At 37.1% G+C, this 24089-nt stretch overlaps 1 protein-coding gene across 1 annotated transcript in view; it reads left to right on the top strand.

Annotated features, from left to right (window-relative positions):
• LOC131255003 (calmodulin-binding protein 60 D-like) overlaps positions 1-24089 on the top strand; it is a 65177-nt gene that overhangs the window by 9845 nt on the left and 31243 nt on the right. Inside the window, exons 3-5 of the mRNA XM_058255704.1 lie at positions 20393-20490; positions 20627-21120; positions 23890-24044. Of these exons, the coding sequence (XP_058111687.1) occupies positions 20393-20490; positions 20627-21120; positions 23890-24044 (747 nt within the window). The remainder of the gene's footprint in view (positions 1-20392; positions 20491-20626; positions 21121-23889; positions 24045-24089) is intronic.

Here is a 24089-nt window from a genome sequence, read left to right as displayed (position 1 = left end):
GGACCTACTTTGTTTCTTCCTTGAATCTTGACTGTCCATTTTTTATGTCATTGGTATTTTTCATATCATTGGTTAGATGGTTAGGATATTCGATTGACCTGAATTTTGCTCCATCGCTTGCCCCTAATTGTATAAGGAAAGTCTGAATTGACAATCGGACATCTCGTGTGGCATTTAAAAGTTTTGAGGGCGTTGCTAACCTCCTCATAAAAGTGGGGACATTAGCATTCCCTGTCTATCTATATGTATGTATATACGTATGCATGTATGCATGTAAGTATGCATGTCATGCATGCATGTATGTATGTGAACCATAAAGACAAAAGATAAAATATAAATGCCCTAGAATTGTAGTTTTGTAAAAGAAGGTAAAAGAGAGATTATAGGATAAGTGATGAGAGGTTTGGCATAGTTTACTCAGGTTCTCATTTATAATGAGTGGGAACCATGCTTTGGTAATCTAGACTTCTCTGTTGATTCCCACTGTGGTTGGACCATGCCTCAAAAAATGTCCTTGAAATGACAACTATAACCTTTCTATTTGTGTCCTACAAATTGAAAGTTACGAAGCGAAATAAAGAAACTGGTCCACATTAAACTGAGCAAAATCCAAATTGGTAGCTTGGTTTTTCCAACCTGGGAGATTTTTGGGGCATGTTCCATCCATAGTTCAAAAGCCCAAAAACTAGAATGCCCGGCCGAGTCAGGTCAACTTGAAGATTAGACCAAGTCTTTACCTGGCTCTACTCGACTCGACTAACAACAATTAAATTAATTAATTTGAAATTATTTGGAATAATATTTTAATACTTGCTCTAACTCAGTAATATAAATTGTCTAATGATAAACTAGTTCAAGTGCTTAGCGCAATGTTAGAAGGCTATGCTTCTCAAAGCAAAGGTGGGGTGTTCAAATCACCCTATCCTCCTTATACTAAATAGTCAGCCTGAGTCATCAAAAGTCATGTAAGAGTGGACAACAATTGCAGGTCGACATGACAAGTTTTCTCTAGTCAGTATCAATCACTCTTAGGAGTGAGTTTCCTAGTGACTCAGCTTGAAATCTCACTGATTCAAGTTGAGCTCGCTGAGTTTCAAGTTCAGTTAATGAATTTTAAAACTACAATTCTGTCTAGGCAATGTTCGAAATATCGGTATCGCATTATGTATCTCACCCTTGGGATACGGATACATATCAGTCATCGGATGGGATATATCGGTTGTATTGCGTAATGTATCGCTGTTGTTGGAAGCATGGGGAAATATTGGGAAATTGGTCGAATTTTTTAATGAAACTTCAGTGATTGTTAAAAAAGACACCAATACACACTTATATATAAATTAAAACATTACAGAAAATAAGTGGACATAATAGGTTTTCTTTGTATGGGGTCCTAATCTATGCGTTGTCTAACTGAATTGATGCAAGTATATTCAAAATCTATTTATATAATTTATAAATGTAAGAAGATGTGTGGAAACACAAGCAATACATTCAAAAGCAAAAGAAGAATCACTAGATCAGGTTGCATGTTTCATTTTATGTTTGGACACAAAGATTGCAACTGATTTGCAAGAAATTGGGAAATTTTAATTATTTTCAATTTTCCACAGCTCGGTCCATCTCCATATCTTGAAATCAAAGCTCCCAATCCATGAATTTTCATGCAAAACATGAAAAAAATCATGTATTTGTAACAATTTGACACTGATTTAGCATAATTTACAGAAAAAAAAAAGGATCGAAAATGGAAAATGCTCACTGGATCGAACATGTGGGACCTAAAAAATTGTCACAATTTCATCGAGACTGTTGATTGATGTAATACCATCAGTGTTGGGCCTGATCTTCGGTAGCCTTGTCAATTTTGCCTTGGGAACCTATCTATTGTGGTTGATTGTTGAATTGATTTCATTTGAAAGGATTTTTAACCCAGTCATTGTAGTCCAAGGATTCATGCCTGGACTATTTTCCTGGTTGTGAATCTGCTGTCCATGATTACTTCTCAGATATTTTTCTTTTCTGTTAATTGGTCTGTTGATTTGGAATCATCGGATCATCTTGTTGCTGTTTGCATCTTGGAATCGTTGGATCATCTGCTGCTGTCCATATTGATGTTTGTATCTTTTTTCTACCTTAGTTTCATCTACATGCATTCACTGATGACTTCATCATCCTCTAAGGCTACTTCTGGAGTATACAAGGATTCCTGACACGCATCATCTCAGAAATCCTACTTTCTACCATCAAGTTGAACAAAAACAAATTCCGTTCAGTGGTCTCGGGCTGTCAAGACAGAGGAAAACAAAAATTAGCGTATATAGATGGGTGCCTTACTAAGCCATCATCAGAAGATCCCAAATATCGTGAATGGCAAGCTAACAATCTGCCAGATCTTGAATTCCAAGAATAAGGACGTCAACCAAGGACTCTATTTGTTACACTGCAAAGGAGATCCAGGATACAGTTCCATGAACTTGTATTCAGATAAGACTATCATGGCTCCAGGCTACCAGTTACATCAAGATATTTCTTCTCTCAGACAAGGGGATAAATTGGTACCAAGTATTACACAAAGCTGCATATCCTTTTGCAGGAGAGATTTTTCTTTTTTTTTTTTTCAAGATGTTGAATTTCACCATGCAAAAGATATTGATGCAGAAAAGAAATGAATATAATGGCAAAAGATATTGAACCTATCCATGCTCTGCTTCTCGAAGTACAGACCATTACCAGCCTTGTTTATCCCCTGTTCTTAAGAAATGAACTATAGAAAAAGGTTATGGAAATCCCTGTGGCAGGTACAGATAAATCTGCTTGTCTCCAAAGGGCCTCTGGGTTGAGAATATATTTTCGACAATAATTCGAGCAGCTAGAATGGAAAAGTGAACTTTGATGGACATGACCGAGGTAGAGGAGAGCATTTTCACTTGTTGCAATTGCAAGCAACAGAGTCATTTTATTGGATACCTGCTGGAAACTTCAGGGAAGACCACCCTCTACTCCATGATCCAGTGCACAGACCTTCTCCATGGAATCAGATGGAAAGATTAATACCAATTTTTTCTACCAACTACGACTCGTCTGCTGAACTTGTTCAAATTCCTCCTGTGGAGTATGAATCCATGCTTTAAAAATCACTAACCTTGGATTGAATAACCTTACCTTTGATGACCCCTCTATTGCAACCAATGTGCATCCCAGGTACATCCACTTTTACCCTACATGTCAGTTCTAGCCCTTAGGTGATTGACTTAGAAATTATGAACCACATGGCTGGTATGTTAGATTCCTTCTTGTCCATCACTCATGCATCCCTTGAGAAAGGAATGTGATCAGCTCTTTTTAACCATTTCCTTTTGCAGTGTGAATCAGAAGTGTATGACACATCAAGGCTTAAGTGGTGGGCCACAAGGAGAATAAGAGGTGTAGGCTCATCAATAAGATGTTTCGACTTTAGGGAGAGGGCCACACTTGGAAAAAAAAAAAAGTGACGATGTCAATTTTGACTTGTTGGAGCATAACAACATTAACTAGTATTACATGATCAACACTCAACAGAGACGCATTTTATAGCATGGCTATAACATTTTGATGATTGGAAAAGAAAAAAAACAATTCCCAACACACTAGGAAACATGAGAAACAGTGGCTAGCTTGTCAGTATAATCAAAAAGAGTATTTCCCATCGAAAACTCAAGAGGACAAGAAGGTTATGAGATAATAAGCAATCAAATCAGTATTAGACCTAGATGACCTAGGTATATGTAATGTTCGAAATATTGGTATCGTGTTAAGTATTGCATCCTTGGAATACAAATACATCAGTTATCGCAAGGGATATATCGTTTGTATTGGATAATTTATTGCACTTTTTAGGAAACATGGGAAACAATGGGAAAATGGTTTAATTTTTCAATGAAACTTTGAGGATTGTTATAAAAAAAAAAAAAAAAAAAAACCCTAATATACACTTTTAAATCATAACATCTCAAAAAAAAGTGCACATAATAGGTTTCCTTTGTATAGTGTCCTAAGCTATCTGTTGTCTAACTGAACTAATGTAACTATTGAATGCATAACATTTAGAATGTATTATTTCATCAAACACTCCTAACTACTTTGAAATTAGTCTCAATTGACAACTGGTTGAAGGGAAATTCAAAAAAATTAAAAATAAAAATTAATTAATTAATTTTTAGTTAAAAAATGATTTTTATTTTTTGAAAATTATCAAGGACTTAACAAATCATTTCATCAAGTACTCCTAAAAACTTCGAAATTAGCCTCAATTGATAGCTGGTTGAAGGAAAATATCTGAAAAAAAAAAAAAAAAACATGGAGAAGATGAAGAACCAATGGATATCGAAATCAAAGCTCCAATTCCATGATTTTTCATGAAAAAATGAAGAACCAATGGATATCGAAATCAAAGCTCCAACTCCATGATTTTTCATGAAAAAATGAAGAACCAATGGATTTATAAACATTTCACACTGGTTTAACATAATTTTAATGAAGAAAAAAGGATCGGAAATTGAAAATGCTCACTAGATCGAACATATGGGATATATTAGCATTATCTATGCGTTTTGTATCACACAGGTGGGATACAAGATATATCGTGGGATACATCGGCCAATATCGTCGATATTTAAAACATTGTGTCTAGGATTGTATGAACTAGAATAAAGGGAGTGGTTTTTTTTTTTTTTTTTTTGTATAAAGGGAGTGGCTACTTATCATAGATAAGAGACTATCAACCACCGTTACACATAAGAGACTATAGATAAGTTCACTTTTCATCAGTTGGGTTTGACCTAAAGTAGTAAGACTTGTTATTAACTTTCATGGCACCAATAAAGGAAACACTCTAATGATTCACTTTCTTAGATATCTTGGTCTCAAATGCTAGAGAATGGACTTTATGTTCTAATAACAATGAATGGAACCTATGACTCTTATATAGCAACAAAAAGAAAATTTCTGTGAGATGTTCTAAATCAAGAAAAAATTTTAAAAAAAATTTGTAAGAAAATAATGAAAAAAGAAGACTTTTTTCATGATAGATAGGTAGAGGAATTTCTATGTTTTACTTTTTCTTATGTTCGTGCGAACCTTTTTTTTTTTTGTAGTGTGCTAGTACATTTAGTGAATATTTAATAGGGTGCTTGTTTTATTGAGATAAGCTCTCTAGTTCATCCTAAACTTCTATCCCTTTCTTCTCTCTCCTTTCTCTCTCTTCTTCTCCTCTCTCTCTCTCTCTCTCTCTCTCTCTCTCTCTCTACTTTCTACTTGTTATCAAAGTTGATCCGATGTTGATTGAAGGAGATGTTGTGAAGGTGACATCATCAACCCATATGGATGACATTAGTAGTGTATGGTTAGGAGAGAAAAAAGTATGGGATCTGAAAGTGCATGACTGTAGAAGATTTATGGTTTTTATTGAAAATTTTCGGTTAGTTTGTGTTGATTCACACAAAATAAAAAAAGGTCAGGAAATGATCCAGATTTTGGTTTTTAAGCCATGTAGTCTTTTACAATGGGTCATTTCATTGCTTATGTAGTTGTAAAGGTTTTACAGGTAAAGACATTACAGAGGTTGTCTGGATACTGGATACCTAAAATTGCCTATAAACCCTTTATAGGCTATAAACACTTCTGCATGCTATAGGGGCTTTTAGAATCCTAGCATTTTTCTGTGTTTCAGATTATAACTAATCCAATTATGGGCTCGATGGTAATTTTTTTGAATTCTTCATAAGAGGCTTGTAGCTAGAAGTCTCTTCTCTCTCTCTCTCTCTCTCTCTCTCTCTCTCTCTCTCTCTCTTCTTGTAGCTAACAGCTACCTGTAAACACTCTACAACTTAAAATCAAACAAGACAAACTATAAACACTTCTAAACCTGAAAAGAGCTTCAGATGTAAAGTATTTACAACTTAAAATTTTACAGGCATCCAAACCACCTCTATGGTTTTTTGTGGGATTTCTTCACATGGATTCAATATAGTTGAGTGACTTCCAACTATAGATGCAAGTTTCGTTGATTTGGATGAGATTTGAGGGAGTTATGAAGTTTTTATGGAATAGCTTTGCCGTACATGTAGAGATGGCTGTCTTGGGTCCTGTTTTGAATTAATACTAAGTTGGATGATGATATATGGTAAAGTGATGATGAGTGGTGAATGTCTGGGTAAACTTTGGGGATTTGTTTTTTGGCATTTGGCTTTCACGCCCCGGGCCCATTGCCCAATGCCCGGATTTGCTCATCCCCGATGACTCAAATTTCCCCGATGACTCAAATTTCCATGTTCATAACTCATAATCCAATTACATTACTAAATATCCATTCATGAAAAAAAAAAAAAAAAATTCCTTTCAAATAGAAGTGATAAACATTGATTCCATCTATATACTGAAGTATCACCATCCAAATTTAAGTACAACTATTTTATCCCATGTCTTTTACAAATAACAAAAAATTTCAAAGAAACTAAATATATAAAATAACATTTGTCAGCAATCCAATCCTCAATTATTCTAACGAGGTCCTATTCCTAAAAGTCAACAACCACAGCATGGGTGAGCTCAAAAGCTTAGTGAGTACATCTCAATCCAAGTTTTTGAAATAGAAACATGTCTAATCCGAGTAAATCTCATCTTACAAAAATCACTGGAAGGCCACATGCATGACTTAAAAAGTCTGACAGTAATAAGATTCAATGCATTTTTATATAGAACAACATCATGAACAAATAGATGTAATTTATATGGAAGGTAGCCACAATAATTAGTATAGCTGAAATTTTTGAACAATAAGGCCATTTTAACACCAGTTGACTAACACCCTCGCCAACCTACCCAGCCTACATAAGTGGTTTGTTGCACTCACTTGGCCTTGGTCAATAGAGGTTCCAAATAGTACCAATTGGGTTTCTAGGAATCTCAACCTAAGGGTCTCAATCGCCCCACCTATTTACTCGCCTCACTTATTTACACTTTAGGGATTTTCAACCCAAGGGACCTAACCGCACTACCTATTTTTTGGTATTCCACCACAGCTTAAAATATTTATGAATTAATATATTATTTATCTCAAATCACCATTTACAAAACATTCTGTATTCAATTCCATTCTGATTGCATGAAATGTACAAAATCTGCCCCACCATGATTCATGATCATTGCACAAGATTATAAGTATTTTCCCATTATCATAATCTAGGAAAATTTGTACACGTGTAACAATGAGACAAATCTAAAAAATATTAAAAAGGCATGATGCATTATAATCTGGAAAATTGTAGTATATTGAAATAAATAAAATCTGAAAAAATTGCATGATAATGATATGTATCAAAATCTGAATTTTAAGCAAGTATTATAGTGAGGCAAAAATCTGAAACTTTTGCAAAATAAATATACATTTTGTTTTATAGAACTTTTGTACCAGTACAATAACAAATCTCAAATTTGAAAATCTAAAATTGAAATACAATTCAAAAATTTCAACTTCCGTATAAGATATACAATAACAAAACTCAAATCTGAAAATATATAAAGAGATGCATTTCAGATTCTGAATTTTTCTGCACAATTGTTGTTACAATCTGAAAGTTTGGAACATAATTCTATTTCAGATTGTTGGATTTTCTGCACAAGTACAATAACCGATTACAAATTCGGAAATCTGAGAAATGCATTATATTTTAGATCATTGGATTTTCTGCACACGTAGGCAAGAGAAACCCCTCTCAAAAAGTGAAAGAGAATGAAAAGTGTTAGAGAGACTAAAAGGAGTTAAAAAGTGGAGAGAGAAAATTGCACGTTCTCTATACTCAATCCCGCTTGTTGATCAAGTTTGATCAATGTTCGAAATATTGTTATCGTATTACGTATCGCATCCTTAGGATATAGATACGTATCGGTTATCACACGAGATATATCATTTGTATCGAGTAATTTATCGCACTTCTTGGGAAACATAGGAAACATTGGGAAATTGGTTAAAATTTTCAACGAAACTTCAGGAATTGTTAAAAAAGACCTTAATACACACTTTTAAATCATAACATTAAAAAAAACAAGTGCACATAATAGGCTTCCTTTGTATAGGGTCCTAAACTATGCATTGTCTAACTGAACTAATATAACTATATTCAAATTGAATGCATAACATTTAGAGTGTATGCGATGATCATTTCCTATAGCACTCCTAAATACTTCGAAATTAGGTGATGAATAAAATTAATGGAATAAAATTTTGTATATATATATATATATATATATATATATATATATATATATATATATATATATATATATATATATATAGGGAAAAGGTACTATTCGCTCGACCTCACGATAAGCTCCTGTGAGGTCGAGCTGTGTGGGCCCCACCGTGATGCGTGCCGACCATCAACACCGTGCATTTGATGGGTCCCCTTTAAATTATGGGATATCCCAAAAATCAGCCGTATACAGAACTCAGGTGGGCCATACCGTCTAAAATCATGTGAAGACACCGTAAAAACATATAAAAGCACTTGGTGGGGCCCACCTGAAATTTGCATGCGTTTGAAACTTGGTCTGAACCCTCATCCAAGTGGGACACACATAATGGATGGGCTGGATTTGCAAACCACATCTCGGTGGGCCCAAAAAATGGTTATGAATGTTTTAATGGTGCACGGCCCCTCTCCACTTCTGTATGTGGTGTGGCCCACACAAGTCACGGATTAACTTGATTTTTGAGACCTAGGCCCACGATGGAATGTTGCATCTGACTGATGGGGTAGATGTTCGAAACGCATCACGGTGGGGCCCACACAGCTTGACCTCATGGGACGGACTCGTGAGGTCGAGCGCATAGTACCATTTCCCACATATATATAATATTTTAATAATTTTTTAATTAAAAAATATATTTTTTCAAAAATTGACAATGACTTAAAAAATTAGTAGTTCAGCCCTCGTACATGCTTAATTTCATGTTTGGAGTGCAACATTGCAAGTAATTCGGGAGAAATTACAGAAGTTTTGAATTTTCCCCAAATCGGACCACCTACACTCAAATTTTGAAATTAGAGTGTATGTGGTGATCATTTCATCAAATATTCCTAAATTCTTTGAAATTAGTCTCAATTGATAGTTGGTTGAAGGAAAAAAAAATAAAAAAATAAAAAAATAAATTTTTTTTTTAATGGAGAACAAGAATCAATGGATATTGAAATCAAAGCTCCAACTCCATGATTTTTCATGCAAAACATGAAGAACCAATGAATTCATCACTATTTGACATTGATTTAACATAATTTCAACAAAAAAAGGGACCGAAAATTGAAAATGCTCACTAGATTGAACATGTGGGATATATCGGCACTATATTTGTGTTTTGTATCGCACAGGTGGTATACAATATATATCGTGGGATATATCAACCGATATCGTGATATTTAAAACATTGAGTTTGATCTTCCCCTTGGGCTACCATTCCAATTGAAAGAAGCATGTGATAGACTCCAATATGTAGTGGATTCTTTGGAGGCTATCATACACAGTGGGACCCTATCTTGTTGTCAGTGATGGTGTCAGCAACCATCCTTGCTGGGGGCAATGGAAGCTCTTCAGTTAAAGATCCTAGCCATCTAAGGAGTTCACATGGAAGAATTTAGTTTTCTTCAAGATTGATGGTGTAGCTTTCATGTGTGTGGATCAAAATGAACCCAGTTCTCAGTGGTTACATTAAAATCTCAAAATTCCAATGAGTACTCACAACAAACTATTAGATTGCATCCAAGTAGAAAATTCAGTTCGTGAGTCAGTCAATCACCTTCCCTGTATAAAGAAAATAACTTGTTGAAGATCAAAAGGTAGACAGTTTAGTGGACAAAATGCAAGGCCTGATTAATAGCAATATGTTCATTCTAATTCAGGGTATGGGTAATGAAGATATGTTCTTTCTTATGATGTGATTATACAATATCAACATGATTTTGTCCACAACCATGTACTTGGACAAAGAGTTACACTAGATGAAAGTTAAGGATGCTTTTCTTACCATTGATCTTGAGGAGGGTATAAAAATGCATTAACCTCACAATAATGTCAACTTAGGACATCCACAAGCTGGAGCAATCCTATAGGGTGTTTCTTACTTAATAGTCATCTCATTTGGTCTTTTCAGTAGTTTGTTGGGACCATTGAGTATAAGTTAAGCGGTTTGATAATCATTGTCTAATTCTGTCTTATATGTTACTAATGTTTTATTCAAAGGAAATGACATGGGATTGTTAGTTTAGTTGATGGAATTGACTTTTCTCAAACCTTGTGTTGAAAGGTACAAGAGGTCAATTTTCAGTTGAGAGTTAAAACCATGAGCGAGTATTATAGGAAATTCTTGAACCTCTTGTAGGGTGTAGATCTCTAACAGTTCTTACAACATTTTGGTTATAGAACTCCATGCCGGTATAAATCCCTATCAATGGTAGTCCTTGCTGAGTAAGTTAAAGGTGCCCTGGCTTGTACTAAGTGGTATAGTCTGTTTTGTAGTTTGCAATTGACACATTTAGTCTCTTGATTGTTGAGCTTGCGCTTCACCCTATATCTGGTGTACATGCCAATTAGTTGTTTCTAGAGTAACACTGACTTAGTCATTGGTAGGTTTTCAAACTAACCTGTTAATACTCTAAGAGGGAACAAAGAAATGTTTATGACATATTGAGTTGAAGGTACTGACATTTTACAAACCTACCTAGGGAGATGATTGGAGTGAGGGGAAATCTTCCATAAATTTTGTTTTCTTGCCGAATGGAGAGGTTATCTCCTAGTCTAGCTAGGAACAAACTTGTACTGCTCTTTCATCCATGGTAGCCAGTGATATTGCTCATTGTGTAGTAATTCAAAGGGAATTTTGAATCTAGAGGTTCCTTCAAGGAATAGATGTTGTCCTTTCACATTACAAGAGGTTCTAACATTCAATAATGAATTAAAGCATAATGAAATAAAGTACCACTATATGGAGATTAAGTGAGACATATGTGCATTGTGCTAAGTTAAATACCCACTAGAGAGATGTTAGAGATCTTTTGATAAAGCCCTTTGTTCACCTAGATGCTCTGACCTCTTTATTTTCCGACATGCAGGTCTACTCTCACCCTAAGTCCAATCTTGACATGTGCCTAGGTATTTTCAGGATGCAATTAGATGATGAGGCGTGTCACCTTTTGCATTTACTACCTCTGATCACTTAAATGATCAGGGATGAGAGTCTTTTCAAGTCGGATTATGCTCTATTGGTCAAGGTTTTCAATAATGGTATCAATGTGCATATTAGCCAAGCCCAAAAACTGCTAACAAAGACACGACAATATCTAAAAGAGAAGACAATCCTCCCTTGGTTTTCTTGTGTATTTGAGACAACCCTAAAGGGTTGAATATATAGAGCTTTACAGACGTCTATACAAGGTAAATGTTAAAAAACAGAATCATCTATCTATGGAAATTAGCTATACATCATCTATCTATAGAAATTAGCTATACAAGGCATGTGACTTGTCTAACATCCCCCCTCAAACTAATGCTGGTCATCGATAAGAAATAGTTTGCCAACTAGAAATGAGTGACGTGCAGAAGTGAGGGACTTCGTGAGAATGTTTGCAATCTGATCATGGGATGAGACATGTGGAAGAGAAATGAGCCGAGACTGAAACTTCTCTCAGATGAAGTGACATTCAACTTCAATATGCTTTGTCCGTTCATGGAAAACCTGGATAGATGCAATCTGAAGGCACTTAGATTATCTACATGGAGTGGAGTAGGATTTTTTAGATAAACGCCCAAGTCGGAAAGAAGTCCACGTAACCAGATAAGCTCACTACAAGCAGCTGACATCGCTCGATACTCGGCTTCCGTGCTTGATTTGGAAACAGTGGCCTGCTTCTTACACTTCCAAGAGATAAGAGAAGTGCCATGAAAAACGCAGTAGCCAGTGGTAGATCTACGTGTGAGAGTACAACCGGCCCAGTCAGTCGAATAAGCACGAAGGTCCAGAGTGGCTGTGGAGGAGAAGAATAGTGATCGATCCAGAGTTCCACGTAGGTACCGTAGGATGCGCAACATCGTAGTCATATAAAGAGTCTGAGGAGTAGAAACAAACTAGCTGACAACTTGGATAGCGTAGGCAATATCAGGGCGAGTCATTGTTAAGTAAACCAGACTCCTAACCAAACGGCGGTATAATGTGGGTTCCCCAAGGAGATCACCATCGTCAGGGCCATATTGAACATTAAGTTCTAAGGGAGTCTGAACTGTCTTCTGATCCGTCAATGAGGCCAAGGTGAGAAGATCCTTGTTATATTTACGCTAGCTGACCAGGATTCCACATTTAGAACGTAAAAATTCAAGTCTAAGAAAGTATGTCAGATGTCTATGGTCCTTCATCTTGAAGGATGGTTTCAGAACTTCCTTTAATGTCGAGATGCCAGTAACATCGCTACCAGTCAGAAGTAAGTCGTCAACATATACGAGAACAATGACAATTCCACGATCAGTGGTGCGCAAGAATAAGGATGAATCATGACCACTTTGAGTAAAGCCAGCACCTGTAACAACATCATGAGAGCATTGGAACCATGCCCGAGGGGCCTTTTTGAGGCCGTATAGAGCTTTCTTTAGGCGACAGACCATATCGGCAGGGATTAAAGACCCAGGAGGAGGTTTTAAATATACTGTTTTGTGGAGGTTGCCATAAAGAAAAGCATTTTCACATCCATCTGAGTGTGTGGCCAAGAACGAACAGATGATATTGCCAGAAGAGTGCGAACAATTTTCATCTTGACCACAAGAGCGAATGTCTCATCATAATCAATTCCATGTTCCTGTTTATATCCCTGAGCGACAAGCCGAGCTTTGTATTGATCCAATGATCCGTCAGACTTGAGCTTTATAGAATAAATCCATTTACTACCAATTAATTGGTGGTCAGTGGGTCGAGTGACAATGTCCCACGTATGCTTATCATCCAATGCTTCAAGTTCTTCTATCATAGCCTTCTTCCAACAATCATGAGTGGCTGCTTGATGGTATGAAGTAGGAATAGATACAGTATCCAGAGTAGCATTCATGGTAGACATAGAGTATATCAAGCGATTAGGTTGTCGATGTACACGAGTGGAATGACGTACCAAGGTAAGATCTGGATCGGCAACAAGTACAGTAGGGAGAGTAGTAGGTAGTGGATCTGTACATGGTCGTCGTGAGTAAACCTACAATGGACGAGGAAGTGTACTCGAGGCAATAGGAATGTTAGAAAAAATGGTAAGACCAGGAGAGTTTGGTGCGGGCAAAGGAGGAACAGATGAATGGAAGGCAATATGCTCAAGAAAAACAACATGTCGTGATACCTGAACACGACGAGAGACTGGATCATAGCAACGAAACCCCTTCTGAGTTTCTCCAAATTCCAAGTACATACATTTGACTGATTTTGGGGAAAGTTTGTTACGTTCACGTGATGCCAGATGAATATAACATACACAACCAAAAACACGAAATGTGGAATATGTAAGAAGTGAACCGGTGAGAACAAAGTAGGGAGATTTACTATTTAGAACTGTGGTTGGCATCCGGTTAATCAAGTAGACTGAATGCATATTAGCTTCCACCCAGAAGGAACGAGGAACACTCATAGCTGTCATTAGGGTATTGACAGTTTCAACAATATGACGATTTTTCGTTTAGCCACCACATTTTGTTGTGGAGTATCAGAACAGGTGGTCTGATGAATAATCCCATGATCCTGAAGATATGTACGAAAATTGGTGGAGAGATACTCTCCCCTTGAGTCAGAGCGGAGAGTTTGAATTTTTACTTGAAATTGAGTGTCCACCATAGAGTGAAATATCTTGAATTTTTCAAAAACCCGTGACTTAGAATGCAAAAAGTAAATCCAGGTGTATCGTGTGAAATCATCAATGAATATAACATAGTATTGTAGTCCAAAGAGAGATATAATTGGTGAAAGGCCTCAGACATCCGTATGCATTAACTCAAACATAAATGATGATTTTGTAGTACTTAGAGGAAAAAGGAATAATCCTAATTGCTTTTATTAAGAGAAATATTCCCTAACATGCCAGAAGAAAATAGTTGAATCAAACGATCAGAATGTGGATGACCCAGGCGAAAGTGCCAGAGTTTTCACATTTTATTTGCCGAACAAATATCCGAGGAAGATGGAGAGAAGAAACAACAAGCTAGAGTGACGGATGGGTCAAAGTCCAACACGTATAGACATCCACGCCGCCTACCCTTCCCAAGTACCTTCCCCGTTGCCAGATCCTGCACAAAACAGTAATTTAGAAGAAATATGACTAAGTAGTTATTGGATGTAAGTTGACCAACAAAAATTAAATTTGAGGAGAGTTTAGGGACATGAAACACATCACGAAGGGTAAACTGACGATAGGAAGAAGGAGAGAAAGTCAATGAACCAACAGATTGAATGGGTAGTCTAGTGCCATCCGCAGTAGAAATAGCTTGATTTCCAGTGTAGGGACGAATGTCGCGAAGATGTGATATGTCACCAGTCATATGATTGAAAACACTCGAATCGAAGAACCATGTAGAAGATGAGGATATACCTGACATACTGGCCGCAAAAAAGGCCTGCACGATCTGCTGGAGCATCGCAGGAGTCAAAGGTGAGGAAAGACCTTCAGCAGAAACGGTAGATGCAGTATCACTAATAGAAGGTTCGGAAGAACTAGTTACAGAAGTAGCAGAAAGAGCATGACCATGGCCACGACCTCGACCACCACGTCCACGGCCGAATGAGGATGCATAGGCACGTGTACGGCAGTCCTGAATATCATGGCCAGTCCGTCGACAATAAGCGTACTAATCTTTGCACTGAGCGACGACATGTCCCACTTTGTTACAACTATGACAAGTTAAACGAGGGGAACCACGATTTAGTGCAGAGGTGGATACAGAGAGTACCAGGTCGGATGGTCCCTAAGAGAGGACTTGCAGTCATTGTTCCTCAGCTAATAAATCATTAATAACTGAATTCATTGAAGGAGTTAGGATACGGTTCAAGAGAGCAGCCCTACAATGCTCAAATTCCGAACGCAGCTTCATAAGAAACTGTCTAACTTGCGCACTATCGCGCATTGTTTGGAATATCTTAAAGTCATTAGAGAATTCTGGATCCATCATAGCCATCTCTGTCCAAATTGTAACCATTGTAGAGTAGAATGTTTAAATACTTTTGTCACCCTGAGTAAGGTGAACCAGATCTTGTTCCAGACAGTATAACCTAGCCGCATTACTCTGTTGATAAATAGTCTGGAGATGCTCCCACATTGCCTTAGCAGTGCGATGTGGCGTGAGACCAACGGCAATTGACCGATCAACCGAATCGAGAATCCAGGTAATAATCCGTCCATTTTTCATTTCCTACTCAGCTACTTTGTCAGCATCCGTGGAAGTGGGGACAGTAACAGATCCATCAATTAGTCCCCACAAACCACAACCCTTGAGAAAACTCTGAAAGTGGATGGCCTATAGATTGTAGTTGGTACCATCGAAACTACATCATGAGGCCTCTGTACGGGAGTCTTTTTCCATAGATAGGAAGTAATATAAACCATGCCAAGAAAGAAGGTACCTGGTAGTAGGAGAGTTGGTTGCAGGCAATAGAACAACAACAGTACGTGTGCAGAACAGGCAACAGAACAAAACAGAACAACAACCAGCAAAAGGGTTGGACAGAGACAGCAGGAGGCAGCAGTTGCAGACGAGCGCAGGGGCAATCAAAGGTAGTAGGAGTGATCGGAGGCAGCAGGGGCATGCGCAGCATGAGCGGACAGAGACAGAATGTGCTAACAGAGGCCTAAGGTTGATCGGACGAGGCTTGGGGGTGAGCGGACGGGGGTGAGGGTGATCGGATGAGTCTGGGGGTGATCGGATGGGGCTAAGGATGGGCGCAGAAGTGGTCGGATGAGGCTAGGGATGGTCGCAGTAGGAGCCGGATCTATCAGGGGGTGGTGCCACAAGGGTTTGCTGACGCAGGCAAGGCCGAATCTGTTAGTATGTGGTGCCGGTGACGAAGGAGGTGTCAGATCAAGATGTGCCGGTGACGAAGGAGGTGCCGCATCGGTATGGCTCTGATACCATGATAACAAAGACACAACAATATCTAAAAGAGAAGACAATCCTCCTTTGGTTTTCTTATGTATTTGAGACAACCCTAAAGGGTTGAATATATAGAGCTTTACAGACGTCTATACAAGGTAAGTGTTAAAAAACAGACTCATCTATCTATGGAAATTAGCTATACATCATCTATTTATAGAAATTAGCTATACAAGGCATATGGCCTGTCTAACAAAAACAACAAGATAGCAGGCATAATGAACCCATATCATATTATACAGGCTTGTACTGGATGATTTTATTTTTTTAATATGTATTCAATGGTGTATATTGCTAGGGTGTTAGGTATGTCCCTTGTTTGAGTGGAATGGCATAACAAGATTCATGTAGCCAACCCCAACTAATTAAGATAAGGCTTAGACGGTGATGCAGATGTTTCAATGGTGTGTTAGATATTCTTTGATACAATTGTTGCTTGTCAGCTTAACTTGCTGAAAATTAAACAAATAAGTCTTAATTGGACAAAATAAAGTATAATTTTGGGTCGTAACACATGAATATAGCAAAATGAAGAAATTTGATGGTTTACGCGTTCTTCTGATACTTCCCAAAAATGGTCCATTATGCTTCAATTTGTTGAATCTCACTCAAATATTATGTTTTGAACCTCAAAATAGGCCTAGATCTAGTAAAATTAGTTTTTAAGCTTCCTTTATGGTTGAAACGAAGAAAGAGGCGGAAAAATGAGAGGAAATTTTGAAAATAAAATTTTCAAATTGAGGGCTTTATGGTAGCATTTGGCCTGCAGTCTGTATCGATGCTGATATAGAGCATATTGGCCTGTATTGGTTGATGTGGGTTGATATGACCTTTTTTCCTGTAACGGACTAGTTCACCCCCATAAACATATAGCGAGGATGACTGAGACCATTACACAAGAGCCGATACGGCTGTAATGTAAAAGATATTCAAAACCATGCTACTGATTGAATTGTTGATGCAGGACGATCTAAACTAGAATGCATGTGTGAGCACAAAAATGATCCAGCGAAATAAACTAAGCAAATCAATTGAAATATTCACATTCCACATCATAGTAAAGATAATAATAAAGGGAACATGCAATGGTTGCAGACCATCACAATCCTACGGTACTGTATTCAAATAATGCGTGGATTGGATCTGGCAAGAGATGGGACCTCCCGATCTTGCATGGTTTCAATCCAACAATCAATGCAACTTCTCTAGTCCAGGAAATCAAAGGATTTCTAGAATAGGGATGGCTGAAAAATTTGAGAGAGGGTTGGGATCAATTCTCAGATTTTCAGGGTCAATAGTGAAAAAAAAAAAAAAAGAAAAAAAAAAAGAAGAAGAAGAGGAAGAAGAAGAAAAAGAAGACTAGGCATAGAAAGAGAAGAAGAAAGTTGGAGGGCTAGAAATAGAAGTTAGAAGAAGAGAAGAGATTAGGGGAAGAGAAGAACTTACCACAGAGAGAAAGGGGAAGGAGGCACCAAGCTTTCATTAAAAAAATATATATCATTAGGTTTAGGGTACAAAGCACCCTATTTATAAAATTTGGATTTAAAAGAAAATGACTAAACAAAATCTATAACAAAAGGAAAAAAAAAATGCAAAACAAAGCTTTCTAAATAAAAAATAAAAAATAAAAAATAAAAATCATGCGTAACAGATCAGTTTTCTAACTCATCCTACACATGTGTCCTCCTAATGAGGGGCCTTCAATTAATCCAAGGACACGTGTAAGGTCTTCAAAATCATCCTTAATTGTGCAATTAACCGAATCTTCAAAATCATGCTTAGTTGTGCAATTAACCAGATCTTCAAATTCATTATTGGTTGTGCCATGAACCAATTAGTCCAAGGACACATGTAAGGTCTTCAAAATCATCCTTAGTTGTGCAATTAACCAGATCTTCAAAATCATCCTTAGTTGTGCAATTAACCAGATCTTCAAATTCATCCTTGGTTGTGCCATGAACCATCATCGAGCCATAAAGATGTATTCATTGACCGCCTTCGTCTTTGATAAACTTTGAAGGGTTGATGTCCTCATCAATTGTGCTCCTAGCAAAGTGTCATTGCTCGTATTATGGCTAGGTTTAGGGCTGCTGGTTCAAGTGGTGCTTGTGAACAAACTGAGTATTGAAGACTCGATGATTATCTAAGATAGTCTACAGAGTGGCTGAGCTTTATGTTGGTACATACCTGGACGCCACTACCTAAAATTATTTGACCCAATCTAGTTAGTAGAATGTGCAAGCAGCTAGTCTCACAGGCGACTCCTGGGCCCTTAGCCACATGCCTCTGCATTAGGAGGATGAAATTGAATGTCACTATGTTCAATCACAATATTCGTGAGTGATGAGTTTGAGTTGCATGCACTGTTAGGAAAGCATCGTAGTTGATTATGAATACATATTTGCATGGTGAAGATCTAATGCTCATGACACCATGGTCATAGGAATCTAGTACACACTTATGATGCTTATCTTTATGGTCTCTATTGAGCTTTTGTATTTGTTTTTGCCATGATTTTCAAATATTATAAGAATATGTAAATATCATATAATCGTATATTCAAAAAAAAATTCTTTGTTAAACAAGATTTACTCAATAAGTAGGATAAGTGTGTACATGTTCTGGATTTTGATTCTAGATTGACAGTCTATTCACCCGGTTTGGTCACAGTGGTGTAAGGTAGCCATTACAGATCTTGGGATGTTATGTCTAGGAAGATGGTGGCTTAATACACTACAATCTCTGTTATAGAGATAGTTGAGTCCTGGATGATCACTTCAGATTCATGTGCGAGCGACTGGGTTTAATCTCTAGACTTGAGATATTTGCCACCCCTGTGGGATTGAGTATGACATGGTGGATGTGGGCCAGTGTGACTCACTTGTGCTACTCAAGTGTGTGGATCCTACATTACATGTGTACCATGTTTGGAAATTTCAATGTTCTCTTTTCTTTTTTTACCAAATCTGCACTCATCTCCACTTTCCTTCATTGGACAGATCTCTGTTCCTACTCCAAGTAGTGCTTTCTCAAAATCCTAGGCAGAGGTACCCCTCTCATATTTATGAAAGAGAGAAAAGGAAAGAAGTGTTAGAAAGAGAGGAAAATATAGAAAAGAGTTAAAAACAAGAGATAAAAGGTGCCATTTTCTCTACTCAATCTTGTCCATTGATCAATTTTTACATTTCCCTTTGGTTACCATCCACGCTGTAGATCACTGGACTGCTCCATGGTTTCGGCTTTGCATGTGGTCTAATTATCTGATCATTGTTGTAGCAGTTTAGATCCAAAAGCTTCTGTGGTTTGCACAACGCCTCTATCTCTTAATGTATGATGACATTTTGACATGGCAACAATTGGATGAAGCTAGTAACTAAATTATTTTGTAACTTGACATCTTATGCTAAGAAACTTGTCTCTCACATGAAATGTTTAATTAAAAATCTATGCTCCTATTGAAGTCTTCGTAATTGCAAAGAAGGATGCAGTAGAAATACAAGAGAATCATCTTAGGCTCCTCAATTAGAGTGATGTTGATGTTAGACGGGCTCACATACCTTGTATAGCTAGTATATCTTGTATAGTTTATTTCCATAGGTAGAAGATTCTGATTTTATTATTTTCCTTATATAGATGACTGTAATCTCTATATATTCAACCCCTTTGGGTTGTCTCAAATACAGAAAAGCTTTCAGCTCCTCTCGGTTTTCAGTTGACAGCATAAGGAAGGAAGAGAAAAATCAAAATCAAAATTCTTCTTCCCAAGAGATTAAAGAAGCAATATATAAGAAATATGTGACAAGTCATCCCAAATACCAATGCAGCATGAATATTAAAATACCAGGAATCATTCTTCTCTTCAGTCAGTAGGGCAATTATCCATTTACAACTGTTCGTAAAATTAATTTATATGATGCTCTGGCTTCACCATTGAATTTGTATCATTTTCAGTACATGGCTAGATGCAGAAGTCGAAAATCTTGCTATAAACTAGATGTTTGTTTTATTGCATGGAAAGTTGATGCTTTCCCATGTATGTGCATGTTCTTTATGGTTTCATGCAAAAGCATCTTTCTTTACTTCGAGTCTGTACCAGTAGGAAACAATAGTCTATACAGAGTAAAGACAAAAAAGGAAGTAAATGGCAAACATCCTGAACTTCATAGATCATTGATTTTTATTTTATTTTTTTCAGGTAAAAGAGGAAGTAAAAAAGGCAAAAAAGCAAGTAAAGAAGGAATTAAAAAAGAAATTTGGTTGGTTACTACGAAAGTATTGTGCTTCCAAGAAACGGTGAGGACTAATGCTTGTTGGTAAAAAATAATATTCTGTAAGAAGCCAATGGAAAGAGCCCTTGCTCATGCTTTAAAAAGTATGAGATAACAGTTATGGTCAATAACTGTTTTTTTTTTTCCTTTCTTTCTTGCAGGCGTCGTGGGAGGCAGATGCGTAAGTCGGCCTCAAGAACGTTACAACTCAAGTTTAGAAACAACCTCTCTCTTCCGATCTTCACTTTGACAGAAATTGAAGGAGAGGACCCTTCTGTCTTAACTATAGCTTTAGTTGATGCCAGTACTGGGCAAGATGTTAACTCAGGTCCCGAATCCTCGATGAAGGTGGAAATAGTAATTCTTGAAGGAAATTTTAAAGGCGATGAAGACAACAACTGGACATTTGAGCATTTTAGCAATAATATTGTAAGAGAAGGAAAAGACAATCGGACACTTCTTACTGGGGATGTGTTTCTGACTCTGAATGAGGGAATTGGTGTAGCAGGCAAGCTGAAAATTACAGATAATTCAAGCAGGACAAAGAAACGTAAATTCAGGTTAGCTGCAAGAGTTCCAGATGGTTATTTTGATGGAACGAGAGTGAAAGAAGCAATCACTGAACCTTTCGCAGTCGAGGAGCGTCGTGGAAAATGTGAGTATATTTTACTTATGTGAATCTTTATCACTGTTTTCTTTTATAGAAAGGTGGGGAGCACACCACTGGAAATTTATGAAAGAAATAGAGAGAGTACAGTAAGGAGGGACCAAACCAAACTACTCAGCAAATCAACCAACTAAAATACATGGAAGACCAAGATAATCAGAGAAGAAAACTAACTTTGATTCATGAGGAAGATTATGAATATAAATGTAGATTAATATAGAAGAGAAAATAACAAGAAAAGGAGGAAGAAAAAAAATGTTTTATACAAGAAGAATGAGAAGAGTAGAAAACTAGAAAACAGGGCAACCCCCCTCTCTTCTCAATTTAAGTGTAAAAACCAAAAATACCCAAAGTACCTGTAAGCATTAAGAAATAAGAGTAAACACATAAATAAAAGGCCAAATACCAAGTAACACTTCCCATAAAGCCAGAGCATAGATGTCGTTAATACCAAGCCTGGAATTTACGTGAGTAGACTAACGCGACTGAGAGCCTTGGTGAACACATTAGCAAGTTGTTCTTAAAACTGAACATATAGCATAGAGTTTTCTCCACTGGAGATCTTCTCACGTATAAAGTAACAGCTGAATTCAATATGCTTGGTTCTCTCATGATAGATTGGATTGATTGCAGTATGAGAGGTCGCTTGATAATCATAAAATAACTGCATTAGTAGGTTCACTGCAAAACCCATTTCCTGCAATAACTTTGTAGTAAATCATGTAGAAAAGGGAGAAAAGAGAAGATATGAGAGAAATAAAGAAGAAAAGGGTAGATGATAACAATAGCCTCACGCGCCCCCGTTCTCTCTATTCTATTAAGTTATTGCTTCACTAAAAGATGTACAATGACAAGTATACCCCTCTCACTTTTTGGCCCATGGGCCTAAGACCAAACCCAAACACATTTTTTGGCCTAGAACAAAACCCAAGCATATGAGAACCAAGAATGATTCGCACGTCCACACAAGTGACACGTGTGGACCCAAGAAAGGCCATCAACCCTCCCCCTTAAGCTAGAGCATATATATTGGTAATGTCTCTAAGTACATGAATAACCACGAAATACACACTTCACAACTTTTGGTTCAAATTTATTGAAAACATGGTCAAACTAAGGCATGAAGCTCACAAAACTGAATGCGTGAGGAGTAATTGAAATAAAATAAATTGACTTTGAGAATATAGACCAAAAATCAAAACTTTCCACCTAAGAGTAATGAAGGCATCCAGTTTATCAAATAACATGTAGTTAGAACTACATCACTTCAAAAAAAAAATAAAATTCGGTACATTTATATTAAACAATAATTCCCCAATGACCTCAAGTAAATGACAATTTTTATGCTCTGCTACTCCATTCTGTTGTAGTGTGTGGGCACATGAAGTTTGGTGAATGTTTTTGAGTTGATTTATAATCAGATATAAATGTTGTATCGACATTCATAAGACATTGTCACATTTACATAAGAAAGACGAGCATATAGTGAAAGGCTTTTACTATTATCTGGGTTCTTATTACATTCTAAGTCATGATATATCATAAGCCCTTCATTATACTACGTAAAGCAAACATTGATTTTAAGACAATTGAAGCGAGAAAATATTTTATTTAAAATAGAAAGTTATTAATTAATGCAAATGCATATGCATATTGATGCATGATACATGCAATGCAAGGGAGAGCGTAGCTCCTCAGACTAGGGTATAACTCTATCATCAGTGGATTCAGTCTCTGTGCCCTATCACTGGATTAGGAGGGCTTTGCACCATCTAAAAGGGAATGGCCTCTCCGACCTCTCTCTCTCTCTCTCTCTCTCTCTCTCTCTCTCTCTCTCTCTCTCTCTCTCTCTCTCTCTCTCTCATATAGTGTTCATGATACAATCAGTACAGGATGCAACCATCGAAGCATGACCAATTCGAGAGACCACCTTGATCCTCTCCTCGAGCTCTATCCATTAATGTTCCAGTTGACAAAATACAGTAGACATCCATGTGTCCCATTGATGAATGGTGAAGATGAAACAAACCAATAATACAAAACCCTGATCTAGCCGAATTTGAAATTCATGTTTCTTAGAACATGCTCTTCAAATTACAAATCAATTTAGGAAAAACTAATCATCTTTCAAAAAAAAAAATTTACACGGTCCAAATCAATTCAGGAAAAACGGATTCAAATGTATGAGGTCAAGAAACTAGATACCAAAGATCGTGCCTCTAATACGGTTCTTTATGGCATTTTAAAAAGACATGAACATAAGCATGATTTTTGTAATTATTCTCTTGACCAGAATAAGGACCAACCCAATGTGCATATCTTGAATTTCTAGAAGGGAACAAAAAACGAATGGTTCATATCATATATTTCAGAACGGTACAGCGAAGGACGAGATTGCTGATGTCAATCTTCTTCGAATTGGAGAAGTCACTCTACAATCTATCCTCAGTGAAGAAAGAATGCTTGGACAAATCCAGATCCCGCTACAGGACTGGAATCTGTATCCAAGGGTTGGGATCCACCCAAGAGATGGACCTCACTTTTACAAGCTAAAACCGTGAGTATTTATGAGTATTCTCATGTCAAGTATATCATATAATTCCTCCGTATCAAAGTGGTCAATCTTGTATCAACTATGGGCTTATTCTTCATAAATTCTTCTTTGTAATGTGCATAACTTGTAAACCCAATATCCTCAAGTAGAAGACATCTAACAGTTGGAAGCTATAAAACCAAATTCTTGGTTTCTATTTGCAGCATACATGAAGAAGCATCCCCCATCATTGGATGATGAAGTATGGCGCTTGGAGAAAATTGGTAAAGAGCTTAGCAAGCGTCTAAGCAGTGAGAATGTCAATACTGTAAAGGACTTTCTGTTAATGCTACATGCAGATACTCCAAGGCTTCGAAAAGTATGACCTCATGTCACATTCATTGTAACTCACACCATCTGATTA

The sequence above is a fragment of the Magnolia sinica genome, chromosome 9 (assembly GCF_029962835.1).
Source record: "Magnolia sinica isolate HGM2019 chromosome 9, MsV1, whole genome shotgun sequence".
NCBI classification, from domain to species: Eukaryota; Viridiplantae; Streptophyta; class Magnoliopsida; order Magnoliales; family Magnoliaceae; genus Magnolia; species Magnolia sinica.
The sequence above is the reverse complement of the archived record's forward strand: the minus strand, read 5'-3'. Positions and strand labels throughout refer to the sequence as shown.